General features: G+C 47.0%; 1 protein-coding gene across 6 annotated transcripts in view; it reads left to right on the top strand.

The window, feature by feature from the left end:
- dysf (dysferlin, limb girdle muscular dystrophy 2B (autosomal recessive)) overlaps window positions 1-22,334 on the top strand; it is a 377,035-nt gene that overhangs the window by 140,448 nt on the left and 214,253 nt on the right. For 3 of the 6 annotated variants that reach the window (XM_072577935.1, XM_072577973.1, XM_072577946.1), the window contains exons 17-19: window positions 4,610-4,645; window positions 14,905-15,020; window positions 17,133-17,246. In XM_072577935.1, the coding sequence (XP_072434036.1) occupies window positions 4,610-4,645; window positions 14,905-15,020; window positions 17,133-17,246 (266 nt within the window). The remainder of the gene's footprint in view (window positions 1-4,609; window positions 4,646-14,904; window positions 15,021-17,132; window positions 17,247-22,334) is intronic. The other 3 variants (XM_072577982.1, XM_072577963.1, XM_072577954.1) reach the window with 1 other exon arrangement.

Raw genomic sequence — 22,334 nt, 5'->3', positions numbered from 1 at the left:
ACCTATTCCCCTCCATCCACAGTGCCTGTTACATCCTCAAAGAGCTCCGTTAAGTTTGTCAAACACGACCTTCTCTTCCTGAATCTAATCCTAAATCTTCATTGATCTTGTACTCTCTGCCCCTTTCTTCGAAACCTAAAATAATGCATGTTTTATCACCAGCTCAGTATACCTTTCCTACCACCTTTAATGATTGATACCCGATCTTTCTGCTCCTGTAGCTCCTTCAGAATAGTCAGCCGACGTGTGGAATATTGTGTACAGTCCTGGTTGCCACATGACTAGAAGGATGTGGAGGCTTTCGAGAGGGTACAGAAAGGAATCTCTGGTTTGGAGGGTATTCGCTGTGAGGAGAGATTAGACAAACTTGGTTTGTCCTCACTTGAAGGTGGGAGGCTGAGGGGGCGACCTGATTGAGGTTTACAAAATAATGAGAGACATGGATGGAATGGATAGTTAGTGCCTTTTCCCCAGGGTAGAAATGTCATTATGAAGGCGATTTAGGTTGAAGGTAAAAGGGGGAGAATTTGAAGGAGATGTGAGAGACGGGTTTTTTTTTACACAGAGGGTAGTGAGTGCCTGGAATGCACTGCCAGAGGAGCTGGTGGAGGCAGATACAGTAGCAATGTTTAATAGATGCATTGATGGATACACGAATAGGCAGGGGATAGAGGGCTCGGGGCAGCGTACAGGGGAAAGGTTTTTAATTTAGAAAGGTATTGTGTGTCAGCACAGTCTTGATGGGCCAAAGGGCCTGTTCCTGTGCTGTACTGTTCTTTGTTCTATCACATCGCTGCTTCTGGGATCTTGCTGTCAGGATAATTTGGCTGCATCATTTCTGATGTTGCAACCCATCCGTGAAGCACTTTGGCTCATCCTGGTGTTGCCGAAATGCAGATTCTTTCCCTTGAGTTTAACCCAGTGAGTACGTTGCTCCCGGCAACTGGATTGCTGAATCAACTGAAACTGAACCCTGATGGAAGGACAGAAGCTCTCTTCGCGTTCGTACACAACCTCGCAGAGTCCTGGATGCCTCAATATGACGCTCTCTTGTGCAGGGCCTGCCGCTCTCTTGTTTGTGTTGATTCATCACGAGGGAGTGAATAGTTTCCCTCCTATGTGTATGGCTCTGCTGCATATTAGATTAGATTACTTACAGTTTGGAAACAGGCCCTTCGGCCCAACAAGTCCACACCGCCCCGCCGAAGCGCAACCCACCCATACCCCCTACATCTACCCCTTACCTAACACTACGGGCAATTTAGCATCGCCAATTCACCTGACCTGCACATCTTTGGACTGTGGGAGGAAACCCACGCAGACACGGGGAGAACGTGCAAACTCCACACAGTCAGTCGCCTGAGGCGGGAATTGAACCCGGGTCTCTGGCGCTGTGAGGCAGCAGTGCTAACCACTGTGCCACCGTGCCGCCCTAAATAACCGTGCCGCTGAATAACCAGCGACTCTTGTTATGGTCACATTACGATGCAAGGAAAGTCAACCAACCAATTTGTTTGTCTCCAAGTGGCTTCTGTGAACTGACACTGAAAAGATTTGTTCACACTTATAGGAGTGACCATCTGGAACTTTTCTTCCCGATGGGAGCTGTGGAAATTTGGAGTCAGTTGGAGCATTCTGAATTAAGATTAGCTTCTGTTGGGTACCAAGGGTATGCAGCACAGGAGGGAGACAGAATGGAGGCACAGGCCAGCCATTAGCTCTCCATATACTATCGTGTCTGCCTCTACCACCTTCGCTGGCCCCAGGCACCCACAACCTCTCTGTAGAGAACTTTCCACGCATATCTCCATGAAACTTTCCCCTCTCACCTTGAACTCATGACCCCCAGTAAAATTTGTCGATCAGTTAATATTCCCACTGATTGAGTCACCACTGCTTCCTGGGGTAGACAATTCGAAAGATTATTTGTATCATCGATGGTCATGGATGAGTTGCTGGAAGACTGGAGGTTGGCTAACGTGCTGCCAATATTAAAGAAGGGCGGTAAAGACAAGCCAGGGAACTATAGACCGGTGAGCCTGACGTCAGTGGTGGGCAAGTTGTTGGAGGGAATCCTGAGGGGCAGGATGTACATATATTTGGAAAGGCAAGGACTGATTTGGGATAGTCATCATGGCTTTGTGCGTGGGAAATCATGTCTCACAAACATGATTGAGTTTGTTGAAGAAGTAACAAAGAGGATTGATGAGGGCAGAGCGGTAGATGTGATCTATATGGACTTCAGTAAGGCGTTCGACAAGGTTCCCCATGGGAGACTGATTAGCAAGGTTAGATCTCATGGAATACAGGGAGAACTAGCCATTTGGATACAGAACTGGCTCAAAGGTAGAAGACAGAGGGTGGTGGTGGAGGGTTGTTTTTCAGACTGGAGGCCTGTGACCAGTGGAGTGCCACAAGGATCAGTGCTGGGCCCTCTACTTTTTGTCATTTACATAAATAATTTGGATATGAGCATAAGAGGTACAGTAAGTAAGTTTGCAGATGACACCAAAATTGGAGATGTGGTGGACAGCGAAGAGGGTTACCTCAGATTAGAACGGGAAGTTGATCAGATGGGCCAATGGGCTGAGAAGTGGCAGATGGAGTTTAATTCAGATAAATGTGAGGTGGTGTTTTTTGGAAAGGCAAATCAGGTCAGGACTTATACACTTAAGGGTAAGGTCCTGGGGAGTATTGCTGAACAAAGAGACCTTGGAGTGCAGGTTCATAGCTCCTTGAAAATTGAGTCGCAGGTAGATAGGATAGTGAAGAAGGTGTTTGGTATGCTTTCCTTTATTGGTCAGAGTATTGAGTACAGGAGTTGGGAGGTCATGTTGTGACTGTACAGGACATTGGTTAGGCCACTGTTGGAATATTGCGTGCAATTCTGGTCTCCTTCCTATCGGAAAGATGCTGTGAAACTTGCAAGCGTTCAGAAAAGATTTACAAAGATGTTGCCAGGGTTGGAGGATTTGAGTGATAGGGAGAGGCTGAACAGGCTGGGGCTGTTTTCCCTGGAGCATCGGAGGCTGAGGGGTGACCTTATAGAGGTTTACAAAATTATGAGGGGCATGGATAGGATAAATAGACAAAGTCTTTTCCCTGGGGTGGGAGAGTCCAGAACTAGAGGGCATAGGTTTAGGGTGAGAGGGGAAAGGTATGAAAGAGACCGAAGGGACAATGTTTTCATGCAGAGGGTGGTACATATATAGCATGAGCTGCCAGAGGAAGTGGTGGAGGCTGGTACAATTGCAACATTTAAAAGGCATCTGGATGGATATATGATTAGGAAGAGTTTGGAGGAATATGTACTGGGTGCTGGCAGGTGGGGCTGGATATGGATTGGGATATCTGGCTGGCATGGATGAGTTGGATTGAAGGATCTGTTTCTGTGCTGTACATCTCTATGCCTCCATGACTCTATACTAAATCCCATTTCCTATCAGTCACACAAGAACAGGGGAGTTTGCTCTCTATGAGGGATCAATATTTATCACGTAAACCCATTTCTAATCAGTTTACAACAATCATCATGAGAGAGAGAGGGACTGAGAAACAGCAGTGTTCAGATATCTCACCAAGAGTGAGAGGGGACTGAGAGACACCAGTCAGTGTCCAAATATCTTGCTGAGAGACAGGGGGAATCTCAGAGAGGCCAGTCAGTGTACAGATAGCTCTCCAAAAGAGAGAGAGTGGGGGTCTAAAAGACACCAGTCAGTTTACAGATTTCTCCCTGAGAGGGACAGACTGAGAGACTTACAGTAAATTTAAAATTAACACTTGATCTGATATCAATTGCCAGTTGTAGACCAGAATTCCAAGCTTTGACCAATTTTAATGTGTAGAGGATTATTTTGTTCGTTTCATTCCGGAAATTTCTGGTTTGAGATTTTTCCTTAATCCCAGATTCCCAACCAGAATACCTCTAGTCCACAAGGTCTGGGTTCAAATCTCACTTGCCCCTGACACGCCTTATACTACCTAAAAGAAATTGAGATATCCAATACTCAAAACTCTCTGATTCCCCTTTTACTGAATTGAGTTCCCCTAATGTCTTGGAGAATTATGAACCCAGTTCTTAAACCTCTGCATTCCAGAAAACACGACTCTAGTTAATGTCATCTTTCCTCTCATTTTAACCCAGATATCTTGGTTAAATCTACACTGCACTCCTTCCAAAGTTGTTTATCCTTTCACTCTCAGTTCTCTTTATGTATTTATCTCTCTCTCTCTCGCTCTCTCTATCTATCTATCTATCTCTCTCTCTCTCTCTCTCCCTGTCTCTGTTCTCTCTCTCTCTCTCTCCCTGTCTCTGTTCTCTCTCTCTCTCTCCCCTGTCTCTGTGCTCTCTCTCTCTCTATCTCTCCCCTGTCTCTGTTCTCTCTCCCCGTCTCTGTTTTCTCTCTCTCTCTCTCTCTCTATCTCTATCTCTCCCCTGTCTCTGTGCCCTCTCTCTCTCTCTCCTCTCTATGTTCTCTCTCTCACATTCTCTCTCTCCTTTTCTCTCTTTCTCTCCCACTCTCTCTCTCTCTCTTATCCTCTGTAGTGTGTTGCCTAACCCTCGACGGGCTAACTATCTCTCTTTCTTTTCTATATCTTTGTCGTTCAGATATTTGCTCAATGGAGTCTGAACCCATCGGCGGCTGTAGGTTTAATTGAATGATTGTTTTTGCATTCAATGATGTTGTTTCTGGGTTTCCTTTTTTGTTTTTCATTGCTTCTTGTTGATTTGCTGTGAATGACAGTGGGCTGTGGCTGGCCTTGCAGTCAAAGTCTGCTTGTGGTTTTATTTTCTGTTGCATGGCACTCTGGTTGCATGGCACTCTGTGGACTCTGACTCCCAAATCCAACAGACGCTTCTCTCTCCCTCCCTGAGTTCCTGACCGGCCTATGACCTTTCCACAGTTTACGTGCCACCCCAGTCACGTGGAGGCACCTGCCTTGGGAATGGGAGGGAAAGGTTGGGAATCCCAAGTGATGGCACTGCCAGTGTAATCAGAGGAGGAAACGAGTGTGGGCATCAAGTGGCTTCACCCAAGTTATCTAGCCTCTTGCAGGATCTGCAACCGCCCGGAATTTGCCAGTCCTTAATCAGAAACTGACCTGGAAATGATTTTATTGGACCATTGAAGGGTTCCTGTTACACCTTAACATTGCAAGTGCAGAGGTTGGACTCAGGAACTCCGTGAGGGCGATGATTGCGCCCTATTAAGATCACTATTCCTCGAAATGATTATTTCTCTCATCTCGCAAACCAGGTTAAGGGATGAAATTTAACTTCGGCTGGGAGTACCAGACTAGCTACCTGTTGCATGTGCCGCCCAATTCAACCAATCAGAATAGGGGAGTCAGGCAGATTGGACAGCAGATAGCTTCCCCCAGTGAATATCTGATGAATAACCTCCAATCCCCACTGTCTGCCTGCAGGGTGAGGCCAAAGAGCGAGCAGGGGGTGTTTGGGCCGGATTTAAGGTCTGGTTCCATCTTAAACACAATCCCTCACATTAAGTTCTTCCTATAGGAAATTGCCTGAAGAGTTTTAAAGAGCTTATCAGTATAAAATGGGAACCAAACTGCAGCTCCTATAAGTGGTGAGGCACTCCATCACAGTTGCCATGTTGGAGATATAAGATTCCCCCCACCCCTTTCATTTGCTTGTGGACAGGGATTTCCTCTCCACTCCCCAAAAAACGCACTAATGGCATCTGTTGGCTGATGGATTTATTATATTGAAAGGCTTTAAGGTTTGACTAACCAGATTTGGCCTTCAGACATCTGCTGTGGCCTGTTGTACATTCTGTTCTCACTGAACGCCCTATCCTGCTTTTCAGCTGCACGTGTGCAGGCGGCCTCTTGTGTACCCATAATCAACAATCAATAAAATTCCCAAAGGTCTCTTGTATATATGAATTCTTCCCTGGGGTCAGTGGGTGGCTTTGGGAATGAGAAAATGGAAAAGTGCATTGAATTTCAAGCTCAGAAACAGAAGAGTTGGTCCCTCTGATCACTGCAGTGACCTCTGCTCCACACTGGCCTCTTTCAATGCACCTCACTTCACCCCATCAACATCTTCTTCCAGACGTTGACCTTCGATGGCCACGGAGAGCTCCAGGCAAACAAATAGTTCTTGCTGAGATTGCCCTTGGGTGTTTCCCATTGAATAAGAAATGGGGATTTGGCACAATGTTGTTTTAATAGCCTATAGTAATAGGATGCAATAAGCAAACATAATTGTATAACTCTTGCAAGGACAAACCCAATCCCATCGAGCTTTTTGACTGAGCTCAGGGCCAACAGCACCCTATCCTTCATTGTCTCTCTCAGGAGCAATTACTTTGCTCCAGTGGCCTCCCTTACAACTAAACAGGACATCCTTCTCTGTAAACAGATGGAATTAGTTGATGAAGAGAGCAAAAGTGGATCATCGTGATCCATGTTCCATTTTCCCACTCTCAACAGTGATGACTCTCTAGCGCAAAATCCATTGATTAATTTTGACGAAAATCATCCTGCCAACCTTCCATCTCTGTATTGATAGAGATGCTCCAATGTGATTAATATGGGTACAATCTCTGTCTTTCTGGCTGTATGAACTTCAGGAATTAGTATTGGTGCTGGTAGTGTTGGCAATGGTATTGGTGCTGGCAATGGTATTGGTGCTGGGAATGGTGTTGGTAATGAGATTGGTGTTGGGAATGATGTTGGTGTTGAGAATGGTGTTGGTGTTGGGAATGATGATGGTGTTGGAAACATTGTTGGTATTGGGAACGTTGGTGGGAATGATGTTGGTGTTGGGAAGAGTGTTGGCGTTGGGAATGATTTTGGTGTTGGGAATAATGTTGGTGTTGGGAATGTTGGTGGGAATGATGTTGGTGTTGGGAAGAGTGTCGGTGTTGGGAATGATTTTGGTGTTGGGAATAATGTTGGTGTTGGGAATGTTGGTGGGAATGATGTTGGTGTTGGGAATGATGTTGGTGTTGGGAAATTGTTGGTATTGGGAATGGTGTTGGTGGTGGGAATGGTCTTGGTGCTGGGAATGATGTTGGTGTTGGGAATGATGCTGGTGTTGGGAATGGTTCTGGTGTTAGGAACATTGTTGGTGTTGGGAATGATGTTTGTGTTGGAAACTTTGTTGGTGTTGGGAATAGTCTTGGTGTCGGTGTTGATGTTGGGAATGTTGCTGGTGAATGGTGTTGGGGTTTGGAATGTTGGGGAATGTTGTTGAGGAATGGTGCTGGTGTTGGGAATGGTGCTGTTGTTGGGAACATTGTTGTTGGTGAGAATGTTATTGGTGTTGGGAATGACGTTTATGTTGGGAATGATGTTGGTGTTGGGAATGATGGGAATGGTATTGGGAATGTTGTTAGGGAATGGTGTTGGTGTTGGAAATGATGGGAATGGTGTTAGTTGTGAGTAAGGTATTGTTTAGGAAGCTAGGACCAATGCTAGCTTGGGTAGCATGTTTAATTATGATCTCTTGACTCTTTAGGTTTCAGTGACAAGGTAAGTTGGTAATGAGTGGACCCAGAGCCAGATGTGTTTTCGGCTCCCCAGTATTTTTGGGGAGCCGAAGGTAGTGTAAGCCTCGGAAACACACATCATCGAGTTTCCCCTCCCAATTGATATTTAAGTTTATATTTTATAGTGTGTTCATGGCTAGTTTTCATTTCCCAAGGCGAGTGGCCCTTGTATAACTGAATGATTTGATAGATCAGGGAAAGATAGAACATAGAACATAGAACAATACAGCACAGAACAGGCACTTCGGCCCACGATGTTGTGCCGAATATTTGTCCTAGCTTAAGCACCTATCCATGTACCTGTCCAATTTCCGCTTAAAGGTCGCCAATGATTCTGATTCTGCCACTCCCACAGGCAGTGCTTTCCATGCCCCCACCACTCTCTGGGTAAAGAACCTACCCCTGACATCCCCTATATACCTTCCACCCTTCACCTTAAATTTATGTCCCTTTGTAACACTCTGTTGTACCCGGGGAAAAAGTCTCTGACTGTCTACTCTATCTATTCCTCTGATCATCTTATAAACCTCTATCAAGTCACCCCTTCACCGTTCCAGTGAGAAAAGACCTAGCACTCTCAATCTATCCTCGTATGACCTATTCTCCATTCCAGGCAACATCCTGGTAAATCTCCTCTGCACCCTCTCCAAAGCTTCCACATCTTTCCTAAAATGAGGTGACCAGATCTGCACACGGTACTCCAAATGTGGCCTTACCAAGGTCCTGTACAGCTGCAACATCACTATACGACTCTTGAATTCAATCCCTCTGCTAATGAACACTAATACACCATAGGCCTTCTCACAAGCTCTATCCACCTAAGTGGCAACTTTCAAAGATCTATGAACAGAGACCCCAAGATCCCTCTGTTCCTCCACCTTACTAAGAACCCTACCGTTAACCCTGTATTCCGCATTCTTATTTGTCCTTCCAAAATGGACAACCTCACACTTGACAGGGTTGAACTCCATCTGCCACTCCTCAGCCCAGCTCTGCATCATATCTAAGTCCCTTTGCAGCCGACAACAGCCCTCCTCACTATCCACAATTCCACCAATCTTCGTATTGTCTACAAATTTACTGACCCACCCTTTGATTCCCTCTTCCAAGCCATTAATAAAAATTACAAACAGCAGAAGACCCAGAACTGATCCCTGCAGAACTCCACTTGTAACTGGGCTCCAGGCTGAATATTTACCATCTACCACCACTCTCTGACTTCGACCGGTTAGCCAGTTCTCAATCCAACTGGCCAAATTTCCCACAATCCCATGCCTCCTGACTTTCTGCATAAACCTACCATGGGGAACCTTATCAAATGCCTTACTAAAATCCATGTACATTACATCCACTGCTCTACCCTCATCCACATGCTTGGTCACCTCCTCAAAGAATTCAATAAGACTTGTAAGGCAAGACCTACCCCTCACAAATCCGTGCTGGCTGTCCCTGATCAAGCAGTGTCGTTCTAGATACTCATAAATCCTGTCCCTCAGTACCCTTTCCATTACTTTGCCTACCACTGAAGTAAGATTAACTGGCCTGTAATTCCCGGGGTTATCCCTATTCCCTTTTTTGAACAGGGGCACAACATTCACCACTCTCCAGTCCCCTGGTACCACCCCCGTTGACAGTGAAGAAGAAAAGATCATTGCCAACGGCTCTGCAATTTCCTCTCTTGCTTCCCACGTAATCCTAGGATATATCCTGTCAGGCCCGGGGGACTTGTCTATCCTCAAGTTGTTCAAAATGTCCAACACATCTTCCTTCCTAACAGGTATCTCCTCTAGCCTAACAGTCCGTTTCATACTCTTCTCTTCAACAATACGGTCCCTCTCATTTGTAAATACTGAAGAAAAGTACTCATTCAAGACCTCTCCTATCTCTTCCGACTCAATACACAGTCTCCCATTACTGTCCTTGATCGGATCTACCCTCGTTCTCGTCATTCTCATATTTCTCACATACGCATAAAATGCCTTGGGGTTATCCTTGATCCTATCTGCCAAAGATTTTTCATGCCCTCTCTTAGCTCTCCTAATCCCTTTCTTCAGGTCCCTTCTGGCTATCCTGTATCCCTCCAACGCTCTGTCTGAACCTTATTTCCTCAACCTTATGTAAGTCTCCTTCTTCTTCTTTACAAGACATTCAACCTCTCTCGTCAACCAAGGTTCCCTCACATGACCATTACTTTTCTGCCTGACAGGTACATACATATCAAGGACACGTCGTATCTGTTCCTTGAAAAAGTTCCACATTTCAACAACATCCTTCCCTGACAGCCTGTGCTCCCAACTTATGCTCCTCAGATCCTGTCTTGCAGCATCGTATTTACCCTTCCCCCAATTGTAAAACCTGTCCTGTTGCATGCACCTATCTCTCTCCATAACCAAGGTGAAAGTCACAGAATTGTGGTCACCATCACCCAAATGTTCACCCACTAACAAGCCCATCACTTGTCCCGGTTCGTTACCAAGTACCAAATCCAATATGGCCTCCCCTCTGGTCGGACAATCTACTGAGTTAGAAAAGCTTCCTGGACACACTGCACAAACACCGCCCCATCCAATCTATTTGATCTAAAGAGCTTCCAATCAATATTTGGGAAGTTGAAATCGCCCATGACTCCTACCCTGTGGCTTCTGCACCTTTCCAAAATCTGTTTCCCAATCTGTTTCTCCACATCTCTGCTGCTATTGGGGAGCCTATAGTAAACACCCAACAAGGTGACTGCACCTTTCCTATTTCTGACTTCAGCCCATACTACCTCCAAAGGCAGATCCCCCTCGAACTGCCTTTCTGCAGCCGTTATACCATTTCTAATTAGCACTGCCACACCCCCTCCTTTTTACCACCCTCCCTAATCTTCCTGAAACATCTGTAACCAGGAACCTCCAACAGCCATTCCTGTCCCTCTTCTATCCACGTTTCAGTGATTGCCACAACATCGTAGTCCCAGGTACCGATCCACGCCTTAAGTTCACCCACCTTATTTCTGTTACTCCTTGCGTTGAAGTATACACACTTGAACCCATCTCTGTGTCCGCAAGTATTCCCTGTCAGTGCTACCTTCTCCACAGCCTCCCTACATTCTTGGACATCCTGAAAAATAGCTAACCTACTTGTTGGACTGCAAGTCCGGATCCCATCCCATCCCCCTGCCAAATTAGTTTAAACCCCCCCGAAGAGTGCTAGCAAACCTACCCCCCAGGATATTGGTGCCCTTCTGGTTCAGGTGCAACCCGTCCTGTTTATACAGGTCCCACCTTCCTCAGAATGCAGTCCAATTGTCCAAATATCTGAAGCCCTCCCTCCTACACCATCCTTGCAGCCACGTGTTCAACTGCACTCTCTCCCTATTCCTTGCCTCACTGTCACGTGGCACCGGCAACAACCCAGAGATGACGACTCTGTCCGTCCTAGCTTTTAGCTTCCAGCCTAACTCCCTGAGCTCCTGAATGACCTCCCCACCCCTCTTCCTACCTATGTCGTTGGTGTCAATGTGCACCACAACATCTGGCTGCACACCCTCCCCCTTCATGATTCTGAAGACACGGTCCGAGACATCTCAGGTTCGGGGGGGGGGGGGGATTTGAACCCATCACCGGGATGGTAAACCCTGATAACATGACCATTGGAAGTGTTTGAAGGAAGTTGGAGGTTACCAGAAGTCATTTTAAAACATGAATGAAGTGTTAATCAAAAGGGGACAGCTCCTAATTTGCAGCTTTCTATCCACATTCCTGTATATCTCAGGAACATCGACAGTAAATTAACGTCTGTGGAAGAAACTTGACGCTGGTTGATGCTGATGTATATTCCAGGTACAAACCAATGAAAAGAAACTTGATGGTATAAGAGCAGAAAGAACATTCAGGAAAGAGAATGTCAGTGTTTCGGCTTTTCGATCAGAGCTGAGAAGTTATGAAGATCTCTCCTGGACGGCAAAGTGAAGGGCAGCAGAAAGAGGTGTCATCCCGGGAGGGCACGGTGGCTCAGTAGTTAGCACTGCTGCCTCACAGCACCAGGGACCTGGGTTCGATTCCAGCCTTGGGTGACTGTGTGGAGTTTGCACATTCTGCCCATGTGCGTGAGGGTTTCCTTTGGGTGCTCTGGTCCCACAATCCAAAGATGTGCCGGTTAGGTGGATTGGCCGTGCTAAAACACCCCAATAGTTTGCTTTATGGTGAATGTGGGGCTAGTGGGATGCTCCTTGGAGGGTTGGTCTGGACTCAATGGGCTGAATGGCCACCCCACCTGCACTGGAGGGATTCTATGATATTTGGATGAAGGATGGCAGAGAATGGTTTCAGATGATCTATGGGGGTGGGGGGCGGTGTGTGTGACAGACCCTGACCTCTGGTCCAGGAGTAACTACAAATAGGAGCAGCAGCAGCACTATGAACATGCCAGAACCTACAATAGCATCGTTCCTCCCATTGGTCCACACGGCCTCTGTGGTCCTCCATTCGATAGTTTAGTCCAGGTTTTATTTGTATAAAGCAGTAAGCGCTTGGACAAGTAGTGTCCTCATCGCGGTCTCGAAACTGATAGAGGGATTTGAAAGGCTAGGCGCTGAGAGACTGTTCCACACTCCCGTACGTTAAAGACATCTCGGAGATGACGACCAGACTATTTCAGCCCCTTGGCATCATGGTAGCCCACAAACCTACCACCACACTGAAGCAGCTCCTGATGAGCCTAAACGACCCTGCACCAACAACCAGCAAAACAAATGTCGTATACAAAATACCCTGCAAGGAATGTAACAAACATTACATCGGACAGAAGGGGAGGACACTAGCCACCAGGATACATAGCCGCAAAGTAGCCACCAAAAGACATGACCCACTATCACTGGTATCCATACACACAGTTGATGAGGGACACCAATTTGACTAGGACAATACATCCATCCAGGGACAGGCTAAACAGAGTCACGCACGAGAATTCCTAGAGGCCTGGCATTCAAACTGGAACTCCATCAACAAACACATCAATTTGGACCCCATTTACCAACCTCTGAGAAAAAGAACCAGAAGTGATATGACCCACCACAACAGATCAAGGCAGATCAATAGAAAGTGGGACAGAACACCAGCGCTTCACCAGAGGCTCACTGATGATGTTATCTGTCATAGTGATGAAACGTCTGAAAACAAACCTTCCAGCTCAGCGAGCTAACTTACAACCAGAAACTGTTCCCTCAGGTGTTGGGATCGAGCAGTCACTTCAAAAGATGCAGTACAGAACGAGGCCATTCAGTCCATCATGCCTGCACTGGGTCTTTGGAAGATCTGTTGCATTGATTGCACTTCTTGAGTGTTGTTGGAGCTGTACCCATCCATCCAGGCAAGTGGGGAGTATTCTGTCGGACTTGTGCCTTGTAGATGGTGGACAGGCTTTGGGGAGTCAGGAGGTGAGTTACTCGCTGTGGAATACCAGCCCGGGACAGTTCAGTGTCCAGACAGTGGTGACTTCTATGCTGTTGCTGGTTAGGGTTTCAATGATGGGATTTCAGAAAGAGGTATCTAGGCTGAGGAGCTGTAAATGGATTTAAAATTAGAATTAGAATTGCTGTATGTGCTTTAAGCACAGCGAAGAGTGTACAAGTCTGAGGTACAAAGGTCCCTAGGTAAACCTTCTTCAGTTACACTTCTTAGAAAAGTAGGAAAAGAAAAAAAATCCAGCATTGCGGATTTTAGGAATAATTTATAAAATGGAGAATAAAAATGTTCAGGACAATGGCCTTCCAGCCCAGTCCCATGTTGGTACCTAGCCTCCAGTCCATGTTGGGTCTTGACTCTAGACTGTGCCAGGCTTCACCTGAGGGTTAACAAGGCCGGAATCACCTTGAGACTGGAAATCCATGCTGGGCCAAGAGGACTCAAAGTGGGTCTGGCAAATGGAGTCTCAAAGTGCACGAATGCCAGTGAACAGCTCTACTTCTGACCTTATGATGGAGGGAAAGTCATCGATGAAGCAGCTGAAGATGGTTGGGTCTAGGACACTACTCCAAGGACAACTGCAGAGATGCCCTGGAGCTGAGGTGACTGTCCTCCAACAACCACAGCCACCTTCCTGTGTGCCAGGTGTGACTCCGACCAGCTGAGAGTGTTCCCCACCTCCTCCCATCAATTTCGAACTACTCCAAATTTTCTCAGAGTTCCTCGGTGCTAAATTAAGTCAAACCCTGCCACTGGAATTTGATCGATTTTTAAGAAATTAAATCAATGGCTCTGCAGTACAAAGCTAGCCTTTGTGAAGACGGCCTATCATCAATTGTTGTACAAACCAATGTGGTTCATAACTGTGCTTTAGGGAAGGAAATCTGCTGTCCTTACCTGGCCAGGCCTACATGTGACTCCAGACTCATAGCAACGTGCTGCAATTGGTGAGGAAGATGCTCAGTTTGGGGGCAATTAGGGATGGAAACATATACCGACCTTACTAATAATGCCTACACCCACACCCGCTCCCCCCCCCCCCCCCCCACACACACCCACCTCAACAATAAGGGGAATCCTTCACTTTACCTCTCCATTGTGCCATTTTGTCTTTGTTTGGACCAAGGCTGGAATGAAGTCTGAGACCAAGTGACCATAGACAAATCCAAACTGAGTGACAGGTTATTGCTGTGGGACTGGAAAATGCTGGAGAAAATTGGCAGCATTTGTGGAGAGATTCTCTCACATCATCAGCTGTAGTTTGCTTTACATTGGCCCCTGCTTGACAGTACTGCTGTCACTTCCTTCCATCGGTCTGCTGATTGGTGTTAGTTGCTGGGATTGGGTTAGCCATTAGACCATCGAAATAGGGACAGGAGCAGGCTGCATGGCCCATCCTAACTCATTCGATGAGATCATGGCTGATCCAACATTTCTCACGTCCACTTTCCTGCCCTTTCCCCATAACCCCTAAATCCTCGACTGGTCAGGAATCTCTCTCAGCCTTCAGTATACAGACAAGGACCCTGCCCCAGCAGCTCTCTCTGTGGCAAGGAGTTCCAAAGATTCACAACCCTCTGAGAGAAGAGGTTCCTCCTCATTTCATTCTTAAACAGGCACACCTTTATTCTGAGATTATTCTGGATTGGGGTGGTGTTTGGGCCAGTGGGGTGTGAATTGGGATTGGGGATGGAATTAGGATTGGATGGGGCAGAATGGAATTGCCTGGGTGAGAATTGGGACTGGGTAAAGGGGCGTGAATTGGGATTGGGGATGGAATTGGGATTGGATGGGGCAGAATGAGATCGCCTGGGTCAGAGTTGGGACTGGGTGAGTGGGTGGTAAATTGGGATTGGTCGGAGCAGTTGTGGAGTTTGTAACCTGAGCAATGTTTTCCTGTGAACCTCTCTGTTCTTTCCTTCCTGGATCGCTAACAGTGGATGATGGCCTGGGATACCTCCCGTCCTTTGGACCCTGCTTTATGAACCTGTACGGCAGTCCCAGAGAGTTCACCGGCTTTCCCGATCCGTACGTTGACATGAACCTGGGAAAGGTACGGAGCACGGAGACTCACTCACAGTTCCCAGAGAGTAACGTCAAAGGGTCAGGCTAGAGTAGAAACCCGATTTCCAATAGCAGTTTCCTTTTAACATTGTGATGCTAAAGTTCAAATAGTCATAAGTAACACTAGATGTCTAATTTGATTTATTGTAGTGACACAACCTAAGTACAGTGAAAACTTTGTGTTGCGAACAGTACAGGCAAGTCATAGCAAACAAGGACATAGGGTTATTCCACTTATATCACATCCTCAAGATCTCACATCGCAGTGGGCAGCCAATTTATGCACAGCAAGCTCCCAAAAAGAGCAATGCAATAAGAACCAGAGAACCTGTTCGGGTAGTATGATCGAGGGTTAGATATTGGCCGGACAACGAGACAGGGCTCCCCTGCTCTTCTTACAAACAGTGCCGGGGGATCTTTTAGTGTCCCTTCAGATGGACAAGGGTTTAATAGCTGATTGGAAACATCCCAGAGTGTATCCCAGAATCTTTATCAGACCGATTCTGATATTGAGCCAGGGAAGGTGTCTGGTGGCCAAATGATTCACAACAAAGGCCAGGTATAAGGAGCAAACTTGAAAGGGCTCAGAAAAGATTTACAAGGACGTTGCCAGGGGTTGAACTACAGGGAGAGGCTGAATAGGCTGGGGCTGTTTTCCCCGGAGCGTCAGAGGATGAGGGGTGACCTTATAGATGTTTATAAAATCATGAGGGACATGGTCAGAGTAATGAGACAAGGTATTTTCCCTGGGGTGGGGGAATCCACAACTAGATGGCATAGGTTTAGGGTGAGAAGGGAAAGATTGGGGCAACTTTTTCACACAGAGGGTGGTACGTGTATGGATTGAGCTGCCGGAGGATGTGGGGGAGGCTGGTACAATTACAGCATTTAAAAGGCATCTGGCTGGGTATATGAATAGGAAGGGTTTAAAGGGATGTGGGCCAAGTGCTGGCAAATGGGCCTAGAGTAGGTTAGGATATCTGGTTGGCATGGACGGGTTGGACTGAAGGGGAATTTGTCCATGCTGCACATCTCTATGATTCTATGATTCGATTTGAGTGCAGTGCAGAGGCTCAGAGGATTAGGCAAGGAATTCCAGAGCTTGGAGACCAGTCAGCATTGGAAAATTCAGGGATATGGGTGGGATTGGAACAGTGCAAGGACCTTGGAGCTTGAGGGGGTTCAGGAGCTTAGAGAGCTGAGGGACATTTGTCCATGTAACAAGGCCATAGAGAGCTTTATAAACTGAGGTGCAGGGGAGTGTTAAGATTGAGGTGTTGTTGAAGCAGGAGCCAAGGTGTCAGCGCAGGTGGAGCCCCCCCCCCCCCCCCCCTCTAGCTGCCTGTTTGCTCATTTTGAAACATCCCTCGGTATGTAGGAGTAGGAGATGGTTGGGTGTCATTCCCAGTGAGGATAGGGGGAGGTGGGGGAAGGAGAGCTGAATAAAAATGATACTCCAGAGTTTAGGAAGATCAAGAGATACTCTCATCATATTGGTAAGATGGGAAGGCAGGCCTGATTGTAATGGGGTGGGGGAGATGTCGTGGCGGGGAGAGAGATAGAAGATGGAGGTGTAGAATGTGAAGGAGACATTCGAGGAATTTCCTCCGATAAGGAAGATGTCTTTGGGATAGCTGGGCTGTGCTGGAAGTGATGGGTGGATGTATAGGGTGACGTATATCGGCCTACACCACAGCAATGATGACAGTTTGGAAGTGCTTTGTAGATTGGAAAGCACTTTCCTTCCCACGTTTCTTTCTTTCTTACTCTCTTTCTCTTCCCATCCCTTCCATCTGCATTCCTTCCTTTCTTCCATTGTGCTTGCTTTTCTCTTCTTCCCACTTCCACTTTCTCTCTTGCCCTTCCGTCATCTGCCTTTGCTCCCATCTCTCCTTCCTCCCTTCAATCCCTCCTTTCTCCCACCTCCTCAACACCTCCCCCACCCCCCACTCTGTTACGTATCACTCTCCCTTTGTCGCTTTCAGAGGGGCAGTGATGATGGTGTTAGATCGCGCCAATGTGCTCCTAGAGTTTGAAGCAGGGTGCTGCAGGGCGACGGAGAGCCAGGGTGTGACTTCAGCTCATTGTCTTCTGTCCTCAGAGTGAGGCGATGGCCTACCGTGGCCGAGTCCTGGTGGAGCTCAGCACCAAACTGGTGGACCAGGCAGAGCAGAAGATTGAGGAAATCCCATCAGATGACCTCTTAAGAGTCGAGGTAACTTTCCTGCAGTTTTTTCATTTCTGTTGATCATACTATGGGTCAAAGGAGCTGAAATGCAAAATCTTGGAAGTTCCTGGGGGCGGCACGGTGTCTCAGTGGTGAGCACTGCTGCCTCACTGCACCAGGGACCCAGGTTCGATTCCCGCCTCGGGAGACTGTCCGTGTGGAGTCTGCACATCCTCCCCGTGTCTGTGTGGGTTTCCTCCTACAGTCCAAAGATGCGCAGGTTAGATGGATTGGCCACAGTGTTCAGGGATGTGCAGTAGGTGCATTAGTCAGAGGTAAATGTAGACTAATGGGGAATGGGCTTGGGTGGGATACTCTTCGGAGGGTAGGTGTTGACTTGTTGGGCCGAAGGACCTGGTTCCACACTGTAGGGAATTCTATGATTAAGAGACAGGGCTAGAAGTAGGCCATTCAGCCCCTCCAGCACCATTTGTTACATTCGTGACTCATCCAATTGTGGCCTCAGCCCGGCTCTTCCTTCTGGGCAGCCCCCTTCCCCTCCCCTAATTCCTCCTCCCTTGTTGATTTGAACTTTGTCTAAAGAAGGGTTGGATATATTCAATGACCGTTAGCACTACTCTCAGGGAGAGGGATTTCCAAAGCTGAATTACCCTCTCAGATGGAAATCCCTCCTCATTCCATCTCAAATGGAAAGTCACTTCTTCTGAAACTGTGTAGCCTTGTTTTAGATTAGATTAGGTTACCTACAGTATGGACAGGCCCTTCGGCCCAACAAGTCCACACCGACCCATTCCCCTACATTTACCTTGAACACTATGGGCAATTTAGCACAGCCAATTCACTTGGCCTGCACATCTTTGGATTATGGGAGGAAGCTCACACAGACACCGGGGAGAATGTGCAAACTCCACATGGTCAGACAGCCGAGGCAGGAATCGAACCCAGGTCCCTGGTGTGGTGAGGCAGCAATGTTAACCATTGAGCTACTGTGCCACACTGAATCTCTACAGCATGGAAACCAACCCTTCGGTCCAACCTGTCCATGAAGCAGCTCAATTGGCCCATCGGGTCCACACCAACCCTCCGAAGAGCAGCTCTCCCAGCCTCATCCCATCCCTGTGATCCATGACTAACCCACCTAGACAATTGTCCCATAACCCTGGACAATTTCCATGGCCAATCCACCCAATCTGCATATATTTGGATTATGGGAGGAAACTCACGCAGACAGAGGGGTGAAGGTGCAAACTCCAGACAGACAGTTACCCAAGGTGGGAATCGAACCCAGGTCCCTGGCGCTGTGAGGCGGCAGTGCTAACCACTGAGCCACTGTGCCACTCAAGGGGAGCACCTTCTCATCTTACACCCTACAAGTTCCCTCAGGACCTTGCACATCTTTTAACCTGGAATGATTAAAGGTGAATCTGTTCAATCTTACCTCATACTGTGAAAGCCTTTCTCAAAGGGATGAGCTTCATCGCCCATCTCTGAACCATCTGCCACGTGTGGTAAGAATTCCTGAAGGAGATCAAGACTACACACTGTACTCGAGGTACGGTGTCCAACGCCCTGTCCAGTTGTATACCCTTCTGCAGGTTATTCAGGCTGGATCCTTTGAGCACTGGCAATCACAGGCTACTTGCGACTCCAATTCTTCACTACATAAAGGAAGAATTCCTATCAGGAATTCTTCAGGAAAAAGGACCTGCACTTTAATTGCGACAAGATAGTTGGGGGAAGGTAAACACTCTCCCTCCTTTCTCACAGCGGCCAGTGGTATAAATGTTCAGTACCACAGACAGCTCCAGCAGTACAGAACGTTAGGCAGCCAGCAGTTTGTTTTCAATTTCCCCCAACCGCTCCCTTTCCGACGTGACTATCCTTGGCCTCCTCCATTGCCAAAACAAACCATAGCGCCTATTGGCGGAACAGCACCTTACCTTCTGCCTGGGCACCCTGCAGTCCGAAGGACTCAACATTGAGCTCTGCAATTTCAAATCACCTCCCTTCCCATTCCCCGACTCCCTTCCCAGCCCCTCCCCCTCCCTGCCCTGCTCCCTGCCACCAACCGGATTCATTCCTCCCACTGACCAACCAGGTCATTCCCTTTACCTGTCTTCACCTATCCCCACCTCACCACTCTGCCCCCACCTCCCCCTTTATCTGCAGCTCCCCCTATATCCGCCCCAGGGCTGAAGGAGGGTTACACCTGAAACATCAACTTCTCCACCTCCTGATGCTTGCTGTGTTCTCCCTGCCTGTCTACTTTGGACTCCAGCATCTGCAGTTTTTTGTCTCGAGAGGAGTATTTTTTTGGCAGGTAAGTAAGCGGCACGGTGGCACAGTGGTTAGCACTGCTGCCTCACAGCGCCAGAGACCCGGGTTCAATTCCCGCCTCAGGCGACTGTCTGTGTGGAGTTTGCACGTTCTCCCCGTGTCTGCGTGGGTTTCCTCCGGGTGCTCCGGTTTCCTCCCACAGTCCAAAGATGTGCAGGTCAGGTGTATTGGCCATGCTAAATTGCCCGTAGTGTTAGGTGAAGGGTATGGGTAGGTACACTTCGGTGGGTTGGTGTGGACTTCTTGGGCCCAAGGGCCTGTTTCCACACTGTAAGTAATCTAATCTAAAGTGCCAGGTAGATATGGGTATGAGTGCCACACCTGGAGAATTGCGTGCAGTTCCGGTCACTGCATTATGGGAAGGATATGGAATCTTTGGAAAGGGTTCAGAGGAGATTTACTCAGATATTGCCTGGTATGGAGGGAAGGTCTTATGAAGAAAGGCTGAGGGACTTGAGGATGTTTTCGTTAGAGAGAAGGTTGAGAGATGACTTAATTGATACATATAAGATAATCAGAGGGTTAGATAGGGTGGACAGTGAGAGTCTTTTTCCTCGGATGGTGATGGTTAGCACGAGGGGACATAGCTTTAAATTGTGGGGTGATAGATAATAGGACAGATGTCAGAGGTAGTTTCTTTACTCAGAGAGTTGTAGGAGTGTGGAACGCACTGCCTGTAACAGTAGTGGACTCACCAACTTTAAATGGTCATTGGATAGGCTTATGGGCGAGAATGGAATAGTATAGGAAAGATGGGCTTCAGATTGGTTCCACAGGTTGGGGCAACATCGAGGGCCAAAGGGCCTGTACTGCGCTGTCATGTTCTATGTTGTATGGATAGGGTTCCAGTGCAAAGTGGCGATGGATCAGGTAAGTGATGGAGTTTTTTGGTAGCTCAGGTTAGGTGGGCAATATGAGGTTCAATAGGGGGTGAGAAGGATGTCGGGCCCAGTCCCATGGGAGGATGTGAATCCTGAGGATGGAATGTGAAGGGTCAGGTCCAATGATGGTGCCTAGTCCTAGCTGGGGGAGAGGGGGTATCTCAGTTCTGGAGGATGGAGATGGGTTCAGTTCCTGGAGGTATAGGTGGGTTAGGATATGGGGGAGCAGGTGTAAGGAGATTGGTTGATGGTCATTAGGCAGGGAACCAGGGCGCAGCTACATTGAATTTGAAGAATGAACAGATTAGCCATGATCTGATTGAAGAGAATCGAGGGACCGAATGGCCTTCTTCTATGAAGAGAGTGAAGATTGCAGGTGGTGCATGAGGGGCCAGATGGGCTGTTTTGTCCTGGATGGTGTCAGGTTTCTTGAGTGTTGTTGGGGCTGCCCCCATCCAGGCAAGTGGGAATATTCTATCACACTGCTGACTTGTGCCTTGTAGACGGTAGACAGGCTTTAGGGAGTCAGGAAGTGGGTTACTCGCTGCAGGATTCCTAGCCTCTGACCTGCTCTTGTAGCCACCGTGTTTATGTTGGAATAAGGTGGAGGTGCTCGCGTTGGACTGGGGTGAACAATGTTAAAAAATCACAGAACACCAGGTTATAGTCCAACAGGTTTATTTGAAAGAACTGGCAAATCACTTGGTTCAAGAGTAGGTAAGAATTGGAACAAATGCTGAACCAGCCAGCAATGCTCCTGTCCCATGAAAAAATAATGTTTTTTTTTCATCAACTGCTTCAGTATCTGAGGAGTTGTGATTTTTGCTGAACATTGTGCAATCATTGGTGAACATCTCCACTTCTGACCTTATGATGGAGGGAAGGTCATTGATTATAGTCTATTATATTGGGACTTAAAAATCAAAACTTCATTCGCAAGTATAAGTAATACATAAAACTGACTAAAAATATTCTAAGTATGCTTTAAACAATATGGATACCTCAATTACAGCCATAACATTTCTTCATAAAATCCACAATAGTTTTAGAAATGAACAGAATAGTAAGATGCATTTTCATATGGGCAACGAGAAAACCATACACTGTAGTTGGAAAGCAAGCATTCAAAATATACACTCATCTGAAAGATGCTGAAGGGTGTGGATAAACAAAGACATAGGGGCTCCGAGACAGAGCAGTCTGAAATTACACATTCACGTGCATAAAGTCAGAAAATGCTCACTGTATTATTGTGTTTATAAAGTGCAGAGATAAGTTTATCCATAATATCAGCTGGGCCACAGGTAATAGAATATATATTGCTGATATATCATTAGTTATAGTCAACAAATTCCACAAGTACAAGCTTTGGGAATGTGGGTCCTTCATCTTGATGCAGTGGTTTCAAATAAATCTGTTGGACTATAACGTGTGATTTTTAACTCTATGTGGGTAGTCTAAGTCAGCTTATGGTCAATGATAGTGGAGGATCCATTGATGGTAATGTCATTGCACATCAAGGGACAAGGTTTCCATTCTCTCTTGTTGAAGACGGTAATTGCTTGATACTTGTCTTGCTCAAATGTAACGATCCACTTGTCATTCTGATTCTGGATGTCGTTTGAGGGAGACAGTAGTTCATCAGGAATCCATTTCTGCAGGGCAATGCTGTGACTTCAAAGGCACCTGGTAAAATTTGACTGGAACTGATAAATTCTACAGTTGAAACTGAGTCTGAAGTGACCATGAAACTGCCGTCCATTGTAAAATCTCCTCTGGCCTACATGTAACTCCAGACCGACAGCAATGTCGTTAACTTGTAACTGCCTCTGATATGAACTGGCAACTCACTTGGTTCAAGAGTAGATAAGAATGGGAACAAATGCTGAACCAGCCA

Source organism: Chiloscyllium punctatum, chromosome 1 (genome assembly GCF_047496795.1).
Source record: "Chiloscyllium punctatum isolate Juve2018m chromosome 1, sChiPun1.3, whole genome shotgun sequence".
NCBI lineage: Eukaryota > Metazoa > Chordata > Chondrichthyes > Orectolobiformes > Hemiscylliidae > Chiloscyllium > Chiloscyllium punctatum.
Note: the sequence above shows the minus strand (reverse complement) of the source record. Positions and strands in the feature narration are given on the sequence as shown.